Source organism: Castor canadensis, chromosome 1, assembly GCF_047511655.1.
Source record: "Castor canadensis chromosome 1, mCasCan1.hap1v2, whole genome shotgun sequence".
NCBI lineage: Eukaryota > Metazoa > Chordata > Mammalia > Rodentia > Castoridae > Castor > Castor canadensis.
In genome coordinates this window covers 35,227,759-35,249,015 of record NC_133386.1, presented here as the reverse complement: position 1 = coordinate 35,249,015, position 21,257 = coordinate 35,227,759, and the positions used below count along the sequence as shown (strand labels likewise).

Below are 21,257 nucleotides of genomic sequence, written 5' to 3'. Positions count from 1 at the left end.
TTTTAAGCATCAGAAGTCAAATGTAAAAAATAAAATTTCAGAAACACTAATACACATCATACTATCCAGCTTCTCACATATGTTTGGGGAAGGGTAAGAATAAAAGTCAGAAACAGAAATTATCAACAAATAAAACTTGAGTACATAATAAATTGTCAAAGCCAAAAATGATCCTGTTTCACTAGACAAGAAAAGGGAAGAAGATAAAATAGATCTTTACACATGTGAAAGAATTACAAATAAATGAAACATAGATATACTATATGAGACTAATTAGGTGAAGCATGCAGAAATAACTAGTAGTAAGCATTAGTAATAACTGTACTTAAGAATATATATATTATTTATGATAAGTGCTGTTATTTACATATAGTGGTACTTACATCCCTGTACAGCCATATCTACAGCCCAAACCAAAGTCAGGTGTGAAAGAAAGCACAACAACGTCAGTAAGTACTAGATGTAGAACAAGGAAAAGTGTACAGTTTGTTCTTTATTTAAAAAGATAGCAATCACTTTATAGGTAACAATAAGCAAAAAGGTTCACAGACATAAGCTAATAATGTATACTATAAAATACTTACATCTATATAGTTGGCATTAATGTAATCTGAAGAGGGATCATCCTCAACAGGCTGTAAAATCACTCTGGAGTGATCATCTAAAATGTTCAAATAATAAAATGAAAACTATTAAAATTCCTGCATTTTGAGACAATGTCACTGGTAGAGATTTAAAATAATTCAGTCTTTATAATCCATACTTGACAATACTCTATGCATAATTTACTACTATCTAATCAGTCATTTAGAGGAAATGCAAAAACTTTAATGAGCTCATTACTTATTACAATTATAATTAGGAATACAGGTTCAATAACTTTCATCTCCATAGTTAGGAAGCTTGTAGGGAACATGATAATGTCTGATGAGTCATTGCTGAAGTAGAGCAATGAATTTGCCTAACTTCCTATTGTTCTTAGATGCGATTTTAAATGGGTAAGATCCCTTTCCTCTGCACTTCAGCAAAGTGAACCACAGATTGAGAACATGAATTTTGAACCTTGCTCTTATTTCATTTCTTGAGAGTCAAGGGTAAGTTTTGATGTACTTTAGGTACTCTAAGTTATTTAAATTCAAACTAGGATGGTCTGAGGAGATCAGCAGCTAATTACAAGTTAAACTCTCTACTCTCCTTACTGCTTCTGTGGTTTCCCATGGTTAATGACTTTATTTTTCTCATGTATACACTGTGAAGACTTAATGAGGAGGAAGTCCCAATTGATGAATAACATGCAGCAGCTGGAGTTCAGCTCCTGGCTCCAAGTGAGGAATAAAGGTACGTGGAAAGAATAACCTTCCAATCTTGAATATATTTGGTAGGAGTGTTATAGTAATTTATAACTGAAAAGATCTTTTTTATCTTACTGATACCCTCAGTTGAATACATCATCCCATGTACTTACATCCAAACATGAAATCAAACAAGTTCTTTCCATAGGATAAAGTCTGATTCAATTTAATTAATGAGGGTGATGGCAAATTCAGGGTGACTGCTGATATTTTTAATATTAAATAGATTATAGACAGATGTGTCTATAACAAATCCTCTGGGATTCTCTAAAAACTTAAAACCATATAAGGAAAATTGCAACTCACTACATATCTTTGCACATAATACATTCACCAAGAATTTTATGGGGACTTACATGCTATAATGTTTCCATATCGGTTTTTTGCTCTATTTTGATCTTTTTTAGCTACATCCCAAGATGCTGATTGACCTTCAAAGAAGCTCTGGGAAAAAGAAAAGAATTAACAAGTAGACAGAATTTAATTTCATTTTCAAAACAGGCTTATCGGTTCTGAAGATTAAAATAGTAAAAGCCACTTTCTTAGGGAGGCGGGGATTCCTACAGTAGTAAACAAGTTTCATTTCCAGACCTCAAAGTTGGTTTGTGGGACTCATGTGTATTCATTTTGGATTGGGTTGAGTTCAAATAAAGAACAAAAAATAACTTTAGAGAAAAAAAGGACCTTGAAAAGATTTCGAATTCAAGGTAGCGCTAACTTTGTGAGATAGAAGTAGAAAAAACACCACTCTTTTCAAAACATACTGAATAATAATACATCAAAACCCGCAAAAACTACTTTTAATGAGTATCTTTCAAATGTGTGCTAGCATTTAAACGGGAAAAAAACCCACTGCTCCCCAGTAATTATTAATTAAATCATGTGCAATACATCACATTTCAGATCCTTTAAAGATCATGAAAAAGACAGTGTCTGCAGCAGGGACTATGAAAATTAAAGTCCCCTTCTCCAAGAGTGTGGGAACAGATGAATTTGTTGATTGATTTAATTATGATATGCAGCAATTTAAATATGGGTAAAGATTTCTTTTTGCAGAAAAAGCTTAACACTTTGCTCAGCACAGGAAATGGGGGTCTTCAAAGAGCCAAGGGTCTTTGAAGCAAAGTACACAGGGATACACATGAAATGAACAAAAAGAACCAGCTTTGGCAGAATATGGTAATATCTGCACTTATTTTTTTATCACAGCATATAGTGCTTCAGCATATTGCTAAACACCAATAAAGATTCAAAGATAATTTTACTGACTCCCCAGATAAAGCACACAAGTAGTCTGTAGATAAAATGTGAAATTAAGATTTTTAATGGAGTTGTATGTATCTTGAATGATCACTGAAAGTGACGTATTGCTTGCACTCTTTCATCTTAAGAGTGTGTGTGTACTGTGGTGGGTAAGGACAAGTTTCAATGACTGACATTTCTCAGTAAGTAAGGGTTAAGAGGAACTTTTTCTGTTTTGCTAGGCTTATTGGAACGTTTGGTTCAAATTACTTCCTTTGTAAGATAAATCCTGTTCTTTTGGTTTGAGTGGGACATGAAAACAGGTTGGAAGAATTTCCTGTATTCTTTTGGTTTCTGGATGTTGTTCACTTGATTCACAGTGCTTTCTTTTTCTTCTCTACCACTCTTAGCCAATAGCCTACAAAATTAACCTGAGAGGGCAAATAGTGCATTTAAACACATAGCTTCATCCTTCTCTAGTAGAGGGACAGTAACCAAAGAGGCAGACAAATACCTGGTACTTAAGTCATTCAAATAACAGAATCCACAATGGTACAATGGATCGCTGGGTATCCTGCCACTTGATTTTTGAATGGTGAAATATAAGGAAGGTCTAATAAAGTATCTTAAATAACAGAAGTAAAATAAATCTTGAAATCCAACCTTAAAAGGCTTATAATGAATGAAGACCCTGATAGGTCTCTAGGAAGTGCTCTTTTCCTTCAATTCCATCTCCCTTCACCATACATAAACTTGATTGTACATTCATGAATTAGAGAGGCTGCAGGGCATTACACCCCTTGCTATGTTAAAGGGAGGAAAGTGTTACATTTCACCAAGTCTCATGTTAAAAAATAAAATTTAATATAGTACTGAAGCTTTCACCTCATATTCCTCTTTGAACCCATAGCTGTCTGATGTCTTCATGAGATTAATGTGCTGCAGTAAGTCAGCTACCCTGATGGCTGGGTGCAGCTGTCCCGTCTGGTAAGGGGATTCCGTCCCCTCACAAAGGTAGCGAGGTACATCTAGAAGGCGACTGGATTCTGCTGTAGCGCTGTGGTTCTCATCTGGCATATTTCATATTCCAGAAGATTAAAAAAGAGATAAAGTTATCTTGTTTAATATGTATTCTATGCAAAGAAGATTTTAAGACCTTAAGTTCTTTCTGATAACAGAAGGAAAGGGAAGAAATACCAGCAGATGGGGCCTAGAGCAGCATCCCCATAAAGACATAAAGCCTTTCACTTCAGCTCAGGTGTTGAGACCAGAGCACATTATATGTATATCAGCAAGAGAACAGATGCTGTGAGATGCAGAGAGACATCTAATCTACTTTTAAAAAGAATTAAGTAGGAGATTTACAGTTTCTTGAACCTGTAGTCATAGCAGTATAGGGTGGGGACCAGAGGACTAAGTTGTCAAATGCAAAAGTGCTTTCACTGCTGACTGAGTTAACAAATTTCTTCCAACCCATCTCCCGACCTCCCTCAAAGAGCTGTTTTAAGCAACCCATACCCACATGGCTGCTCTTCTTGCCTGTGTGACTCTCCTGTGCCCTATTATCTTTGGCTTTTTCATACAATATCCCTCCCCCAACATTGGCCATTCATGGGATCACCCCTGACCTCCTGCTAGTCAAGCAATCCAGGTAATTATATCCAGTCTGTGCCTCTTGGTTTCTTGTTGTTATTATTATTGTTATTGGTTTTATTGTTAACATTCTTTGACTCTTCTGACCACCATGTGAGAAAAACCAGGAAGTGCTGGAGCAAATGTGGGCTTCTGCAGGCTGAGTTATGAGGCTACTTCTTGTTTCCATGACCTCCAGGTCTCCTGCATGTCATTTCACTTGCCCTATATTTTAATAATTCTGTAACTTTGCTATTTTCTTTCCTAAACCCTGAATGCTTAGAGTGTAGGGACAGTGATAGTTTTCTTTTTATTCCTCGTACATGTCAGTAGTTCAATAAATATCTCAATGAATAATCAGTTAAAATCAATTGAATCCCTTACCACCCACATTTATGTGTAGGCCCCACCCCAATTGTGTTAGCTCAAAACAAAAAGAAACTTTCAACTCTCTTTCTGTCATAAGGAGGAAGAAAGAACAAGAACATTTTGCCTATGAAGAATAAACAGTATTTTAATGACTGAAGTACTAATCATTACAATGAGAAGCATGCTTATATTTATCACATTTAAACTTACCACTTTAAAAAAACAAATGTTTTAAGGGGTGTTACTTTGAAAAGCATTATACTGTCATACTCATTAACAGAAAAGAAAGTACACTCTTAGGGGAACTTTTGTTTTGAATGATAATGCATACTGTAGAGAATGATATTTAATTAACAGTTAAACATATTTCAAGTGCTGGTACATTTGCCTGTTCTATCACCAACTCTACAAATAGGATATGGCAAAAAATGAATTGTTGTCCCCATGATAAACATTTTTTCTTCCTGGAGAAGGAAAAAAAAAAAAGAACCCTACAATCAGATATGTGTGCCACTATAATTTAGCTTGATTGCATTTATCTTTACCCTCTCTTATTAAGTTGAATGTATTTTTTTTTGCATTCATTCTAAAAATACCACACTGAATTAAAAAAAAAAAATTCCTGGTGGATTCTGTTGTGACCTAACCTTCCAAAAGAATAAGTGCCTCTTACTCAGGTTTTACCCATCCCTCTACACACAAACATTTTCTAACAAACATGATTCAGATGTGTTACCTCTTTTCAATACGAGACAGACTATAGCCAACTGATCCACCTTTGCTAAAATATTACAATCAATCAATAGACTGACATAAAGAGTATATTCCTATCCCTAGTAAAATTAAATTCTGAAGCAAGTGGTCAGGCACTATCACAGAATATACAGTTGGAGAAGAGAAGTAGAGAACAGATAACGTCAGGGAGGCAAAAGGCAATCACCCATGCTGGAATAAGGTAGCCAGAGCTCTGTGGAGCAAACCCAGAGCTCACACTGTACCTGCTGGAGCAGCAGAATTTTTACAATTATAAGAGACTCAGTGAGAAACACAGAATTCACCCATATTGCAAATCTTACAGATGACTATATCCCAATGTGAAATAGACAGTGCCTTTATGTTGCATTAAGCTTCAATACAGTAGTACAATCAGCAGTAAGTTTTTAAAATGATCACATATGAATTATTAATCTCAATACATTTCCACCTCATTAAACCACCTAATAATGTGACTGCTAGTGAGGATACATGTACTAATCATTATCCTTATTACACATTTAAGAATAATAACTTCAACTATATACTTGATTGAAAGGTTTTCTAGAGTTCTTTGCAATACACTTACCAGTTATAGGGACTTAAACCCAATGAAGCAGTAAAACACACAAAAAAAAATATGAATCAATATGAAAACTTTCTAAGCCCTTTTAAAACATTAAGTAGACATTAATATTAAGCAATATTTGAAGGATTTCAAAAACTGCTTTGTAAACATAAAATCAATTAGATGCAAAACAACTATAAACACCATGACTCTAATAAATTATGTAATAAATTATTTTGATACATGATTAATGAGACTTAGCTTTTATTAAAGAATGCCAATTTTTTAAAAAATCAAGCAGGTTGACTTTGAAATGAAATAAAATGTATAATAAAATGAAACACATCATATGATTATTGTGTTAATGCTATGTTCCTTAAACATGAATATCCCTTTTCACAGGGAAAATTATTACAGTAATTGTTTAAACTCTGAAAAAGGTATGGTAGGAATAACTACATAGTTTTAAAGATGGAAAAACAAAGATATAAGGTATTTTCTATTTATTTATATTGTAAATCTACAGAGGTACTGAAATTTGGATCTAACTCTATATGCTCTTAGAAAATTACTATAATGAAACTTTAACATTTCCTTCCAATGAGTTTAATACTTTCCTAGAACTTCATTCATTTACTTGATAATGATAAGCATTCTATAGTGGTCAACAGAAGATGACATTTGCAGAGATGCTTCTTCAATGACCATAATTCATGTCACCTCCCTTACATAATCAGGACATCAGTTGGAATAACTCCCCCAGTTCACCACCCTCCAGTTATTGATGTGGACATCACAGGGAAAGTGCAGTAGAAGAAAGATTCTTTTAGAATATATATATTCTTTATATCAAATATTAAATTATTTATTTTAGTGAATAAGATATGTTTTACTTCACTGAATTAATTGTAATCTTTCAAAATATTTTATAGTGTAATGAAACACTGAATATATAGCAAAAGCATATGCACAAATGCAAGCTAAAGTTTTTATGCATGTAAGAAATAATAAAAATAAATAATAAACATGGAATCTGGGAATTTTTGTTATTTTTAACTGATAATTTCCATATCTTCACCCTTGGGTTAAACTTAATTAGAAATAGTAAAGTTTCTAATTGATATGGAACTTGTGAATAGGTAGGTGAGCTGGCCCTAAGCCATTGGTATATAATTAGTCAAGGAATAGGAGATAATTTGAAAGGAAAATATAATTCTTAAATACATAGCCAGATTTAAAAATAGTGCAATTTTACAATTGAAAAGGCTTGAATCATCACCAGCAATACAGTGATCTTAGTTGTTACACAGAGATAAACTAAGTGGCTTGCTTTAAATTTTTGAAAGACAACACTATTTATCATGTAATATTTACATATAATGCCACACCCTACATCAAGATTCTTGCAACTTTACTGGAATTTGTAAATTCTAAGTAAAGACAAAATTAAAGCAAATGCACATAGTCCTAATGATCACTTATAAATGTATTCTTTTGTTACTAAAAAATTAGGATTTATAAAATTCCCTACCATAATATTGACTTTTCAATATAGTTATTCAGTCACCATTGGTCCCTGGGAGATGAAGGGTTTGGGTTTATCCCACTAATTTAGATATATTATCATTAGTCATGCATTAGGGGCTACTGAACTTTTTCTGTAAATCTAACAGGACCATGAATTAATGAATACATAGCTTTAAATAGTATACCTTGCTAATTTCAAAAATACTAGATCTGATTTTGTTGAACAGAGTTGCTGTCTCTGATAAGACAATGACTATCTATTTTAAATATCAAGATGCTTCCTGCACTCTAAATAATTACTATGTGGACAAAGCTACAACCCATGCAAGGAGTTGTGATCCATGCAAAAAAATAAATGAAATAAACATGGTGATAAAGACATAGGGCCTCACCTAACACAGCAGTTGGCACAAGTGGATCATTGGGCACTGCAGGAAAACAAAGCTCATGAAGAATATATGCTGTAAAATTGTATTTTGAACTCTTTTATTTTCTATGTAATAGTCTTCTGGTTTCTTAAGAAATATAATCATTAAACTTGCTTTGATTACTGTATACTGCAAGCGTAAAATTCTCTCTTCCAGCTTGGGTTTTCGCAAAACATTAAGAAAGGTATATTTATAATTATAGCGCAGTACTCTGTTCAATTTAAAAAGCTAGAAGATTCAACTTGACATTATAAAGATTAAAAAATTAGGGAAAAAAAGCACACATTTTAGATCTATCAAGTATAAGATACTTGCAGAAATAATTATCTCATATTCATGGCAAATAATTTTTTTCAGTTAACTGAAAGTAGATTTAATCCTTTCTCTACATTGATAAGTGGATATTTATAGTTACACGACTGAATCAAAATTCTCTAATACAGTACCAACATAGGCAACAGATAGAAAAGTTTGGAGAAAAGTTTTCAAACTTATAATTTATTAAATATCAAATCAAATACTTAGAGAGATGATACATTTATATTTTCAGAAAAATTTACTTCCAATAGTAATAGTATTTTATGCTCTTCCTTGTCATTTTTTCTTAGGGGGAGGTAGTATTGAGGTTTGAACTCTGGGCCTTATGCTTGCTAGGCAGGTGCTCTACCACTTGAGCTACTCTGCCAGTCCTGGTCATTTATCTTATAGTGAAATAAAAATAATAAAACAGATCAAAAAGATCCTGTGATGATTATACTTAAGTTCCAAAATGACTCATACAGCATCTTAAAATTCCATTTGGTATAGATACATACTAGAGAAAAATGACAGGTTGTATTTAGGGTCAATAATTATTTAAAAAATTTATCAAGCTGAGCACTTCAAAAAATATACCTCTCTAAAAAGATATAATGGCATATAATTTACAAATGCATTGTTTTAAACCTTACTACTAAATATGATTACAATACGCATGGGAAGTAATAATAATTCTATTGTATACTTCTTTCCTTACACCCATGTTTTCCAAATTGGGATATGCATAGTTCTAGATCTGTGACAAAATGCCTCTGTGTACAGAAGTCAATGACAAAGCTGACTTGTCTACTCCAAACATCAATTTTACATGAAGATTTGAAGAAACAAAATCAGGTAAGTTAAATTTAATTAACTTAAAACAAATACATCACTAAGGAGCAGAAAATAAAATTCATAGGAAATTTGAAGATTAAACAATGTTATAAATTTAATGAGATAATTACTCAAAGCTTCTGCCATTAAACAGTACTTCGGTGAAAATAGATTCAAAGCCCTGCCTTCACAGATCAACACTAGTAACTCTTAAGATGGATAGATGGATGGGTGGATTTTACTGTTCCTTGTAAATGAATGTGCAGTTGTAAGCTTCACCCTAGAGCATATAAACTAATAGTTAATATTTTAGTATTGAAATTCCTAGATCCGTAGTGGACAATTTAAATGGAGTCATTTTACACATGCACTAATTCTCAGAGAGGATTACTGTTTCTTTTTTCTTAAAAGAAACTTTGTTACACAAAAGAAGATGATAATTGACAAAATAATTATAAATTCTGATATGCACTAATTTTAGGTAGGAAATCACATATTTTAAGTTAAAGCAATGACAGATCATATGATGTGACTAGTATATATGGAATATTTCTTATGATTTAATAATAAAAAACCACACAGTTTGAAGTTAAACTAAATCCAGTATCAAGACTGAACATAAACCTTCTTGTGAGTTCCATATTATTCTTTTTCTCTTTCTAGCTCCTTCTTTCCTCTTTCTTATTGTCTTTATTCAAAACTTAACATGCAAGAATTCATGGCAAGCTCAATAAGCTTCAAGACCATTTCTCAACATTGTCATGAAGAACTTACATCTTGGACTGAAGTTATGTTGGTCCATGAAGGTTATAGAAAGAGGGTCTTCCGCATGCAGTGTGCTCTGATCAGCGTAGCTCCGGTCCATCGCGTTCACCATATGAGTCATCTCCTGCCGCGTGTTTCCCATAGCATCTTTGCGTTTTTTAGCAAGCTTGCTGCCAAGGCAAATACAAAAGGGAACCCTCAGTGTTAGGTTTGAACAACAACAGTTGACACCAGCAATAAGCAGCTCAAGTGTGCCTGAGAATAAAGTTACAGACGTGGATTAAAAATACTTAGAATTGGTCATAAATTCAGGAATGAAGTTGACACTCAAGCCATTACATTGATTGGTTGCAGTAAAACTATTTTATTTGTCAGATATTACAATATTCAAGCTGTCAACCCAAACCTCTCATCATTTCCTGTATTTCAATGTGTTAAAATAAATATAAAAAAAAACCCCAACCCTGTATTTTGTAGAAAGTAGGAATAAATACTTCCAAAGTAGGGTAGTTCAAGAAAGATATAAGCTAAAACTAAGTTTTGGTCTTTTTCCTGGGTGGCTGGTTAATTCCTTTGGTTAACTTTTAGAAGTTCTTGGGAATGAAGTAACTTAAGTCTGTTTTATTATAGCCACCCAATCAAAACAAGGTCCCATTTTTAAGTCTGTTTTCCATCAGTAAAAATACAACACGTACAGCACTAATGTTTTTAGTAATACATTTATATTATTTAAAACCTAGTCTGAAGTCTTTTAGAATCAACCACAAATGTCTTCAATTCAAATACACATGAATATATGTGATAAAATAATATATTATTATGTATAGCACAACATAGTATATATAATATTAAGTCAAATACCATAAATTGAAATTTGACAAATACTATGCAAAGGCATAATGTAATGTGTCATTATTCTGGAATACCCTATGCCAAAATATCCACTGTATTAATGCCTCTGAATAGCAGAACAAATTATTTAGGGTATTTGGAAATGATCAGAGTTAGCATTTTTAAAGTACTTAAATACTGACCCGTTTATCTTACATATGAAGAATATAAAATATAGTGTGTGCTCTGTGAATGTTACCAATGAAACATGCAAGTGAAAAAACTATTAAGAGAATACACAACAATTAAATCACACTTACCAGGAATTTATATATGATATAAATAAAGACACTGTAAAAGTCTGTACTAAGCAAATAATATCACTAAGTTTATGGCAGCAGTTTATGTTGCCTTGGAAATATTCTCTAGCTGTTTAAGGAACATCATTTCTCAGCTAGATTTTAAGGTAAGACATTTTCTTATGATCCTCATTAGTGTCTGTACCAGAGTAAATATACTACCAATACTAGAAAGGCTCATGTGATAGATTGAGTTTATGTCCAAAGGTGTTTCCTTAAAACCTCACCGAGCAATGTGAGAGGTACTCCAGTGGGTTTCTCTCTGAGAATTGTAGCACTTGTCTTTAGGGGCTAGATCCCCAATACACACAACTCACAGACACAACAGACCTGACATCTGAGTGAGAGAAGCAGAACCTGAGATTTGGCATTGGAGATGACTTTTCTTTTTTCAAAGAAATAATAATTAGAGCATTAGTAATATTTAAGACAAAGACAAAAGTATAATTACTCCCACCACCACCATCATTTACTAGCAAATGCTCCATACACTAAAACAGTTGTTATTTTTCTTTTTAGAGTAGGTTTCAGATAGGTAAAAGAAATACATGTCAAAAGTAAGACACCACATGGAGGGTGCTGACTGAAGAACTGGTGAGCAGCTAAGGGGCAACTTTCCTGACTGAACTAGCATTTGATCTGAGTGTTGAAATTCTGACTTGGAATTAAAAAAAGAACACAAACCATGATTCAGAATGTTTATAATATATATATATTTTTTCAAGTACTTTTACTTTTCCAAACAGTGACTGGGCCTAATGAAACATCACCAGTTCATATTTAGCCTACAGACTTCCACTTTCCAAGCTTTCCTCCAGGCCCTCATACAGGGTTATCTGTTCTTGGACCTACAACATTCTTCACCCTCTAATATCTGGCTGTCTTCTATCCATTCTGTCTCAGCTAAAAGACAAAGACACTTTGTCAGGATGGTTTTGTACAGCTGCTCCCAATACAGCCTTTTTTCAGGTGTTGTTTTCAGTGTCATGCTTGTCCTTTGTAATAACTTAACACACCACATAACTTTGCAAATATTTTCCCCATTGTGTGCTCCATGGAAGAGAAAGATTGTCTGTATATCCTTACACTCAGAGCAGCGTCTAGCACATAGCAGGCATCCAACTTGTTTAATAGATAATTTAAATACTTGTTTAATAGATAATTAGGACTTTTGTGTGCTTGGCACTTTTCATTTGTTAACTCAATTTTCAGATCAATCCACTGAGAAAAGCAGAAGGTTTCTAATCTTATAGTTCATTGAGGCTCAGTGGAGTTAAACAATTTACCCAATGCTGTTTATCTAATAAGCAATGAGGAATGGCCTGGTATCAAAACCTAAGCTATTATATTATACCTACTTGCTTACACTGTGCTTAGTGTCACATTATGAAGTATACTATAATATAAATTACTAATTACCCTGAGTTATACTGCTGTACATTTATAAATTTGTACTGCAATTTATAAATTTTAAAACAAATTAAAATTAAAACAAAAACGCTTAAGAAATACTTCCAATCTTCGTTTCTGAGGCCAGAATAAAGAATTCATTCCTTTAAAATTTAGTAAGATTGCTTAAATTTGGAAGGATTGCTTAAAAAAAGTAAGTTAGAATGCTTAAGAAACAGTGTTAGGAAATCACAAATCTATATAATTCTATTTAATTCACTTTCTTGGATTTAAAATATGACATCACATGTATTAAAGGGCCTTACATGATATGTGGGGTTTCTGGTCTTACTGAGTTATATATTTGCTTTGGTTTTTTACTTAATGTCAGTTTTATATATACTGTGCATGCCACATTTTCCTCTGACCAATTTCTCATTTTGTGTAGAGTTTGGTTGAGGAAGTAAGTTTTCAGGTGTGTCTGTAAGTAGATCCGAGGAAATGCTCCCCCCGCTCGCCCCCCATTTTGATGAAGCAATTATTCTTTTGTAAGTCTGATTATGTTAGTAACATGCTTTTGCTTCATTGCCTGTTCATTTCTTGTTTTGGCCATTTTCAAACAGAAATAATAAAAAATAGTCACAATGACAAAAATAAAGTATCTTTTCTTTAGGATGTTTAATAATTATATTTCAGGGCTCCCTTAAGCTATTTTGTGGTAAAAGGGATTAAGATTGAATCATTTTACCATTACTGACTATGAACTCCATTCTTTGAAGGGAGGAGGGGTTGGGGATTTAGCTTAGTAGTACAGCACACTTGTCTAGCATGTGCAAGACCCTGAGTTCAATCTCCAGTAAGGTTAAAAAAAAGTGAGAGATTGAATTAGATAAAAGTAAGACAACTTGAAGCTTGGATTCAAAATAATGTTTTGAAACTGGGCATATAGAAAATAGCAAGTAGAAATGATGATTTTTAAACTTTCAGACTTTAAAATGTGTATAATTTCTAGGTAGTTCATGATTAAGGAACATTAACAAATAATGAATTTTTCAAGTGCACGAAAAGTGAAAGTTTTCATGAAATAAAAGATTTATTTTTCACTTTCACAAACAGATTGATAGCAAATTATATGAGAATATAACTTTTGTAGATATCTGCAAGACATGGTATTATCAGCTGGGTTCTTACACCTTAATCCTCACAACAGCCCTGTGAGGTAGGCTTTCATTCAGGTTAAAACAAAACTGAGAAACACTAATATCAGTGTTAAGTGTTTTCATAAAGACCTAACAGTTACTATGACACAATGCCAAGGAAAATTAGCTCAAAGATCACATGTGGTTTTCTAAATTCCACTTTAGTTTATTTCTACTTTTATAAAATAAAACTCTGACTCAGATTAGTGTCACTAGGTATATTTAAATAGCCTTCAAAGCATGTCTCTGATATTCTTGCTAGGTAAGATTTAAAATATCAGTAGGCCTAACAATCACAATAACATAAGTATAATCTGTTACATTGTCTAGAATACAGAAATGTTAACTATGTACCAAAAAACGAATCCTATTCTAATTCTACAGATACAGTGACAGTTAATGGTAGGATTATTGACATTCTCATAATTAAATACTTATTGGTTCTAGTATGTCTCGTGCTTTGTCTTCCGCTGAGCACCAAGCACGCATTGTGTACTTCAAGACAGTTAAACAATTCATTTTGAAAGTACTTGAGTTTGACAGATGTGCAAATGACTTTCATTATCAAAGCAGCCAACAGCATAAACTTCTGCAGGTGGATGTATGGGTGGGCCATAAAGGGGAAAAGTATTCCATCATTGTATGAAATGGTACAGTTAATTACCTTTGGCTTCATCAAACATGATTTAACAAGCATATTATGATTCATCACAATAAGCTAGGAGCACTGTTATTTTACACCTGCTTGTTTTAGCAGATTTTAGGAAGCCAAATGTTTGTAATATTTAAAATGTTGGCAGAATTGTGTTATAGTGATTGAATCATAAAATTCTGTTTGTAAAGCTAGCTTAAATTTATCTAGTGATATAAATGCTGGAGGATATATGCCCCAAACATACTTAATCCTTAAGCCTTCAGGGTTGTCACATCATTCCTTTGGATTGGATAGATCCAAAGTCTTGCATCTAAAGTGATAAACTGAAAATGACTCAGAAAAGAGAATGGACTGTCTCCTCTATCCTTATGTAAATGAGCTTGCTACACCTAATTCTAGGCTAGTTGTAGGCTCTGGAAGGGCAAAGGAGATAATGTGAAGTCTGTGCTCTTTCCTGACTGGATGGACAAGAAGGTTTTTGTTCTGTTTTTGCTTAGTTTTATAAAGTCTTTGTCCTATTTAAATTTTAATGAACAAGCTCAAATTTTCTGTTCTGAAAAGGGATTTTTATTCCCTGCAACATTATGATTTTGTCCACTTATTTTTACAAAAGCATAATGAGTGTCTTAATGGCCAGCAAAGGTGTTCTGAACTTACAACTCCTCTTGTATTCCTGGCACTGTGGAGAGAGATACTATCACTTGCAGACCTGATTTGATTTGCGTCCCATGAGGTCAGTTTGAATGTTCTTCTATGAACATATCACTTGGCTCATTTTCTCAAATGTAACAGTATTACATAAAGAGAGGGATTACGGAGTTATAACCACATTCTTTACCAGGTGAGTGAAGTGCCATATTGCTGAAATAAAGTATAGATTGATTTAAGTTACTAAATGATGTTTTTGGCTGTAGAATAAAGCTACTTACGTAAAATTGTAAATAAAAATTAAAAGTAGCTGAACATACAGAAATACAATATCCCTTTTTAAAAAGATTGCTAAAATAGATAATAGTTAATAGTTTTAGGGTCTAGAAAAACATATTTTTGGAAACATCACCAAAATTACAAATATCATGTCTTTTTTTTTTTTTTTTGAAAAGGGATACTGCATCTTTAACACATGAAAAGTCGTACATCACCCATTTTCTACTTACAGGTAGTAGGAGTAAGAATAGTAGCTCCTCCTGGCAAGCAAATCACAGACAGTGGAAAAAGAGAAGCAATGGTGAATGAAAAGCATGACTTTGTCACATTCAATAAAGCAGAAAAATGTGCGTTAAAAAAATAAAACAAAATAAAATAAAATTCATGTTTTTTGCTTTGCATTTCAGTTTGCCCATGCACTGTTAGATTTCTTTTGCCATGCAATTAAACAGACAGATATGCAATATAAAATAAAATTTGAAGTACATAATTTGGAAAAAATAACATGCTGACATTTCTTTTATTGCCAAAAATTGAAAAATTAAATGGATTGTGTATTTTCAACATGCAGTAAAGTATCCATTACCATCTAAATGTCATGACAGATGGAACAGCTGTGTAAAGAATTATATACTAAATAGACTATTTTTCTTTAGATGCAAAACATAAAGATCTATTTTGTTAATATATAATATATGGAAAGTAACACCTAAATTTCTATAAATAACTCATACTGTAATGGTACACAGGTATATACATGTGTTATGTGAATATACATATGTACCAAATACTATATATACACAAAGGTATTTCTACAGTAGATGCATGTGAACATGGTATCATACACAAACATTTACTGTACTGAAACATAATTTCAAGTTGTTGTTTGGAATTTTTAATATGTTCATGCTGCGTATTTAAAATATAATACACAATCAATGGAAAATGGCATACATTTGGAAATAATTCAAGAGCAATTAAATTAAAAAATGACATTGCGTTCTGAATGATGCAATATCCCTTTTCATAGCCTAAAAACTTACTTTATATATACCCTCAGTTGTAAAATTTTACTTAGTTGAATTCCAAACCATTCTTTTACAAAACAACCAAAAACACATGGAACTTTTTTCAATGTGAGAAATATACCTACATATTTCATTCCCAGTATGGGAAAAAGTCTTCAGAAACAATTTCCCATAAAAATGCAGATAAGAAGCTAAAGTATTTTGCTTTTCTATTTTTTACATGAATTTCTATATTTAAAGGGAAACTACAGTCTATCCTAAAAATTTTAAGGTAAACTTGATTCAATACTGCTATAATAACTATCCTTTTTGTGTATTTATAATAAATATACTCATGTTTAAAATCATATATTATATATGTGTGACACACACTATGTATGAGTAAAAGTCATTTCAAAGTTGCTTGGGTAAGTAAGGAGTTAAGTAATTTAGACACAGTACTAGAAACACCATACACCAGAAAGTAACCTATGGAACTTTATCCATCTATAAAATTAAAACCTTTCCCTAGTCATAGAGGAACTGTAAAGAAGAGAACAAAAGTCCTAGATACTTTTCTATCAATTAAAGCATAACTATAAAAACTCAAACATTCAACACTTAATAGAGGCTCATTTACCCAATCATTTAAAACATGAACCAGAAAAATAATGTTATATTATGAAATTTTAGAGAGTTGTCAGAACATTTTAGTCCCCCCACTCACAAAAAAATCTTGCTTAGTAACTGTTTTATCATAGTTTTGGAAATTTATTTAATTTTTTTATTATTTCTGAAACAGAGAGTCACTGATAAGGACAGCAATAAAAAACAAATAAGTATTTTCAAATAAATAACAAGTAAAACTAAGAATAATCTAATTCTGTGTGAGGACATAATCTGAGGCCACTTCCAGGCATCCAAATTGAAGTGACCAGGATAATTTGGATTTTGAAGCAATTTTAGAGAGTTATCCCTGAAGTGTTGAGTTTTTCACACTTCAAATACAAATTCAAACTAGACAGACATAAGATATGCAGGCTATATTCCATGAGTTTACTGATCTTTATTGGAAAATTTGTGTTTCTAAAATACCTAAGTCTTTTTGCCTCACATATGATGTATTTTCCAACCACAGAGGTAGACAACAGCAAAAAGAGAAAGCACTATTTGGGGAAAGCACATATGTAGCTAATTTAACACAAAACACTATAATGCGTACCTAATGTTTCTAATGCAGATGTGTCTTCTCCAACATATATATCTCCAGGGGATAATTGTAAAGAGGCAATATATTAAAATAAACTCTCACGGAATTGTTAAAACATGTAGCATGAGTCTTATCTTTAATGCTAATTCTTTGAGTATAAAATAATTGAAATAGTATATTATTAGATTTAATGTAATATAAGCAAAATCACTTATTATATTATTCAATAGAATTAATAAAGGATTACCACTTCTATATACAAAGCTGTTAAAGAGTACTCTTTATCTAATGATATTTTTAAAGTCTTCTTCGAAAATAATAACATTATCCAAAATACATGATTGGAAAGAATTGTAGTGCTGTTAGTTTCTAATTCAGTGATTTACAGATCATGACATTTTATATAATGGTCAAAAGCTTAATAACAGAAATTGTATAGTTTGAAATGCTTTTCAGCAGAAATATAATTTAATCTCTAAAACAGAGTAGTTTAAATTCCAGAAAGTCTCAATATCTTCATAGAATTCTGTAAGATGGTGATAGTGGTTGAAATAGTATAAAAGATAATGTTCAATTATAAAATTTTACTCTTCATTTAAAAATTCTAGTCAGTGAATATTTAATATACAATGTCGTTACACAATGTTTATATATTTCATATCTTATTGCAGTCAAAAGTTAGAAAAATACAGAATAAGAGTACAAAATAATCTAGACTATAGTCCAAGTATTGCAAAAAATTTGTATTTTGTTATTCTTAATAACAGTAACACTTCAAATAGGAAAAATTCATGTCTCAAGTATGTCTGTATTTTAGAAATTTAATTTCTTACATTATTTTCATAACTAATAAAAAATAAACATCTATAACCAAAATTAAACTTCAAATAACCAAACAAGAATTTATTTAAAAAGTATGAACCTTATTAAAATTAAACTCTTCTTATTGTTCTAATTTAAAAGAGCTTGAAGGAAAAAAAAAAAGTATTTGAAAACCAGTGAGTATTACAGGACAATATCAGGTCTTACCTCTTCTTTACAATTAATATGACAACCAGCAGGAGGAGGATGAACACCAAAATTCCAGCACTAATTCCTGCTATTTTCACCACTCTGTCTGTCTGCTTGGCAGGATCAGGGATTACTTCTGGTTCTTCTGTTGCTGCTGCTAAATGAATCAAAAAAATAAGTTACTGAAAGTAGCTAATTATCATAGAAAGGAAAATCATCCCCCGCCAAAAGTTACTATAAAAAGTAACCAAAACAAATAAATACAGGAGCATGCTAAACCACAGCATGAGAATTTAGGGTGAAGATAATGGAAAAGCTTTCATTCTATAGGTTTTTTTCTTTCTGTCTTTGTTTTTTTTAAGCAACAACAACTAAATACCCAGAAGTACAATCAAGATGAGGCAGGCTAGAGTTGGAGAACGTTTGGGTCTCATAGAAAATATATGACTTAATATTGTATGTATGTAAAATTTTCCAGCCTGACTCAGGGAGGCTCAGACCACCCTCACCTGGCCCAGGCATTGACCATGTTCCTTCCCATTCACTGAATATTGGATGGGTATCACCCAGTTCTGCCCTTCCCCTAGGTCAGCGTAAGTTTTAAAAGCACCTGGAGAAGAATGCTCTCTCTGACTCCAGATTCCACCTGTGCCCACCATGCTCCCTCTTTTGTATTTCCCTTCCCTAACTTTTAATAAACTCCATTTATACCCGTGTGCCCTGCTATGGATTCTTCCAAGAGGGACACAATGACCTTGGAAATCTGATCACAGACTGCACGGTTGCCGTTAACATAAAAGAATGGTAAACTATTTTACTCCAAATGTTCTTTAAAGTCAGAATATAATTTTCTTTCTTAAATAGCAAAATACAAAGAAATGTGGTCAGACTGTGTGTTTTATCAGTTCATTCAGAAAATACTTCTTAGCCACATATGGTGACACATACCTGCAATCATGCACAAGGGAGGCTGAGGCAAGAGGACCAAGAGTTGGAGGCCACCTTGGGCTACATATCAAGATCCTGTCTCAGAAGATGGAAATGAAAACAAAAACAAAAATAACCCCTCTTTGACTCAATGCCCAGTGCTTTAATGTAGTGTTACTAACACTTGCCTGGGACACAGGGTTAGGTTGAGTAAATGCTTAGCCCAACTCCTAGAGGCATGAATTTGTAAGATTTGAGGTGAATAATTTGGCAGAAGAAAAGAATAAGCAAAGCAATATACCCAACACTTCACATTCTCTCACCAAGAGAACTCAGATAATACATAGACACGGGGAACAAATGTGAGATGATGATTCTTTTTCTTGATGCTTTACTTCCCTCACTTCCCCTCTTTCTCAAAGCCACTCTTCCCCCTCTTGTACACACACAATTAAAATTAGAAAGTTTAATCAATATATAAGCCCTAGAAACTCTCTGAAGATACTTTACTTTTACCTCATTTACTTTGAATGGGAAAAGTATTATTATTTACAATTTACAGATAGAAAAACCTTGACACGTAGAGAATTAAGCATAGATTACAAATTGCTCAAGGACAGAAACAAAATCTAATATATCTTCTATTTTTTAACAAAGCATTTTTCAAATTTCCAGGTCTATGGCTCCTGTTGCTAGGAATCTACATGGCAAAAGATGGGATGGTGGTGGGGACTCTTAGGATTAGGCATATTTGGGAAACAGTATTCAGGTACTAATCACAGCACCTTGCATTTGGAGTCCAGAGATGGTGGCTGAATGAATGCATAAAAAGCTCTAAACCTGACCTCATGTTTCCAGTGGACAATTTGTTCATTCTCTTTACAACGTTATCTACTTTTTCTATACTTGAGTCCTTTCCTTAGCTTCTCTTCTTGGGCTTCTTTTCCCCCCACCCCCTCCAGTTCCACATCTCCACGTTTGCTGCAATTTTCTCACCAGCCACAGTCTCTGCCACAAAAAGACTAACAGGTTCACTTTTAGTTTTCCAAAGTATGAAATTTAAAATTACAAAATATACAAAGTATTAATATTATTTCACAAAATGGTAATTTAAAGCTAAACTATGGGAAAGAAATAATTTGGAAAAAGAAAACACAATTAACTGGGTAAAACAAAGATAAAGTTCACTTTATCTTACCATTTTAGTTGCATAGGTAAAACTTCCTCAAGTACTAGTAATTGGTAACAGTTATTCTTAAGCAAGAGGTAAGCATTCAGCTTTTTCCCCCTTAGTTTGGGAAGGGAGTTTTCCTCCATAACTTGGCACTTTCCATAAATGCAGACTCCCATTAAATGGGTTTGACAGATACTTACTCAAATAGAATAGAAACAGAATGCTTGATTAGAAAACCCTACAAAAAATTTTGTTCATGAGACAAATTTTCATTATTTGTTAATTAAAGGGTACTCAGATTCTAAGTTATTCTTGGCTTTCAGAGGATAATAATCCCTTTGTGATTTTTTTGACGCATATGACTTACAGAATTAAATGTTTCTGATGATGCTTTGAAAGGTCAGTTCTTCTTTGATAAGGTCAATTTTTAATATTGTACTTTAATTCAATACATTGTTAACATGTGATAACTTCCTTCTTCCCTCCCTCCTTCCCTTCTTTATTTTTCAGATGCAGTCTCATGTTTTTGCCCAGGCTTGGCCTCAGATGTAGTCCTCTCACCTATGCCTCCCCCATAGCTGGGATTACAGGCATGAACCATTATGTCTGACATATCATGGGATAATTTTCTAAGGATACTATGCCATATATAGCATGTTATACTTTATGAGACTCTTCAGAACTACTAAGTTCCACCAAACACAGATAATGCAGGGTGAAAAAATAAACTGTCACCATGAATTATGAATAACAGTTTTAATAATACCTGGGCTGTGTAAATAACGAAACTGACATGAAAAT

The 21,257-nt window shown here is 32.8% G+C and overlaps 1 protein-coding gene across 16 annotated transcripts in view; it reads right to left on the bottom strand.

Moving 5' to 3' along the window:
- Ptprk (protein tyrosine phosphatase receptor type K) overlaps positions 1–21,257 on the bottom strand; it is a 504,921-nt gene that overhangs the window by 24,118 nt on the left and 459,546 nt on the right. For 2 of the 16 annotated variants that reach the window (XM_074075007.1, XM_074075045.1), the window contains exons 14-21: positions 18,374–18,512; positions 17,357–17,398; positions 15,358–15,387; positions 9,777–9,937; positions 3,480–3,664; positions 1,709–1,796; positions 585–661; positions 384–401 (exon numbers count right to left, since the gene is read on the bottom strand). In XM_074075007.1, coding sequence (XP_073931108.1) covers positions 384–401; positions 585–661; positions 1,709–1,796; positions 3,480–3,664; positions 9,777–9,937; positions 15,358–15,387; positions 17,357–17,398; positions 18,374–18,512 — 740 coding nt within the window. Of the gene's footprint in view, positions 1–383; positions 402–584; positions 662–1,708; positions 1,797–3,479; positions 3,665–3,735; positions 5,060–5,937; positions 5,950–6,900; positions 7,872–9,776; positions 9,938–15,357; positions 15,388–17,356; positions 17,399–18,373; positions 18,513–21,257 lie in introns of those variants that run through there. The other 14 variants (XM_074075073.1, XM_074075080.1, XM_074075011.1 and 11 more) reach the window with 14 other exon arrangements.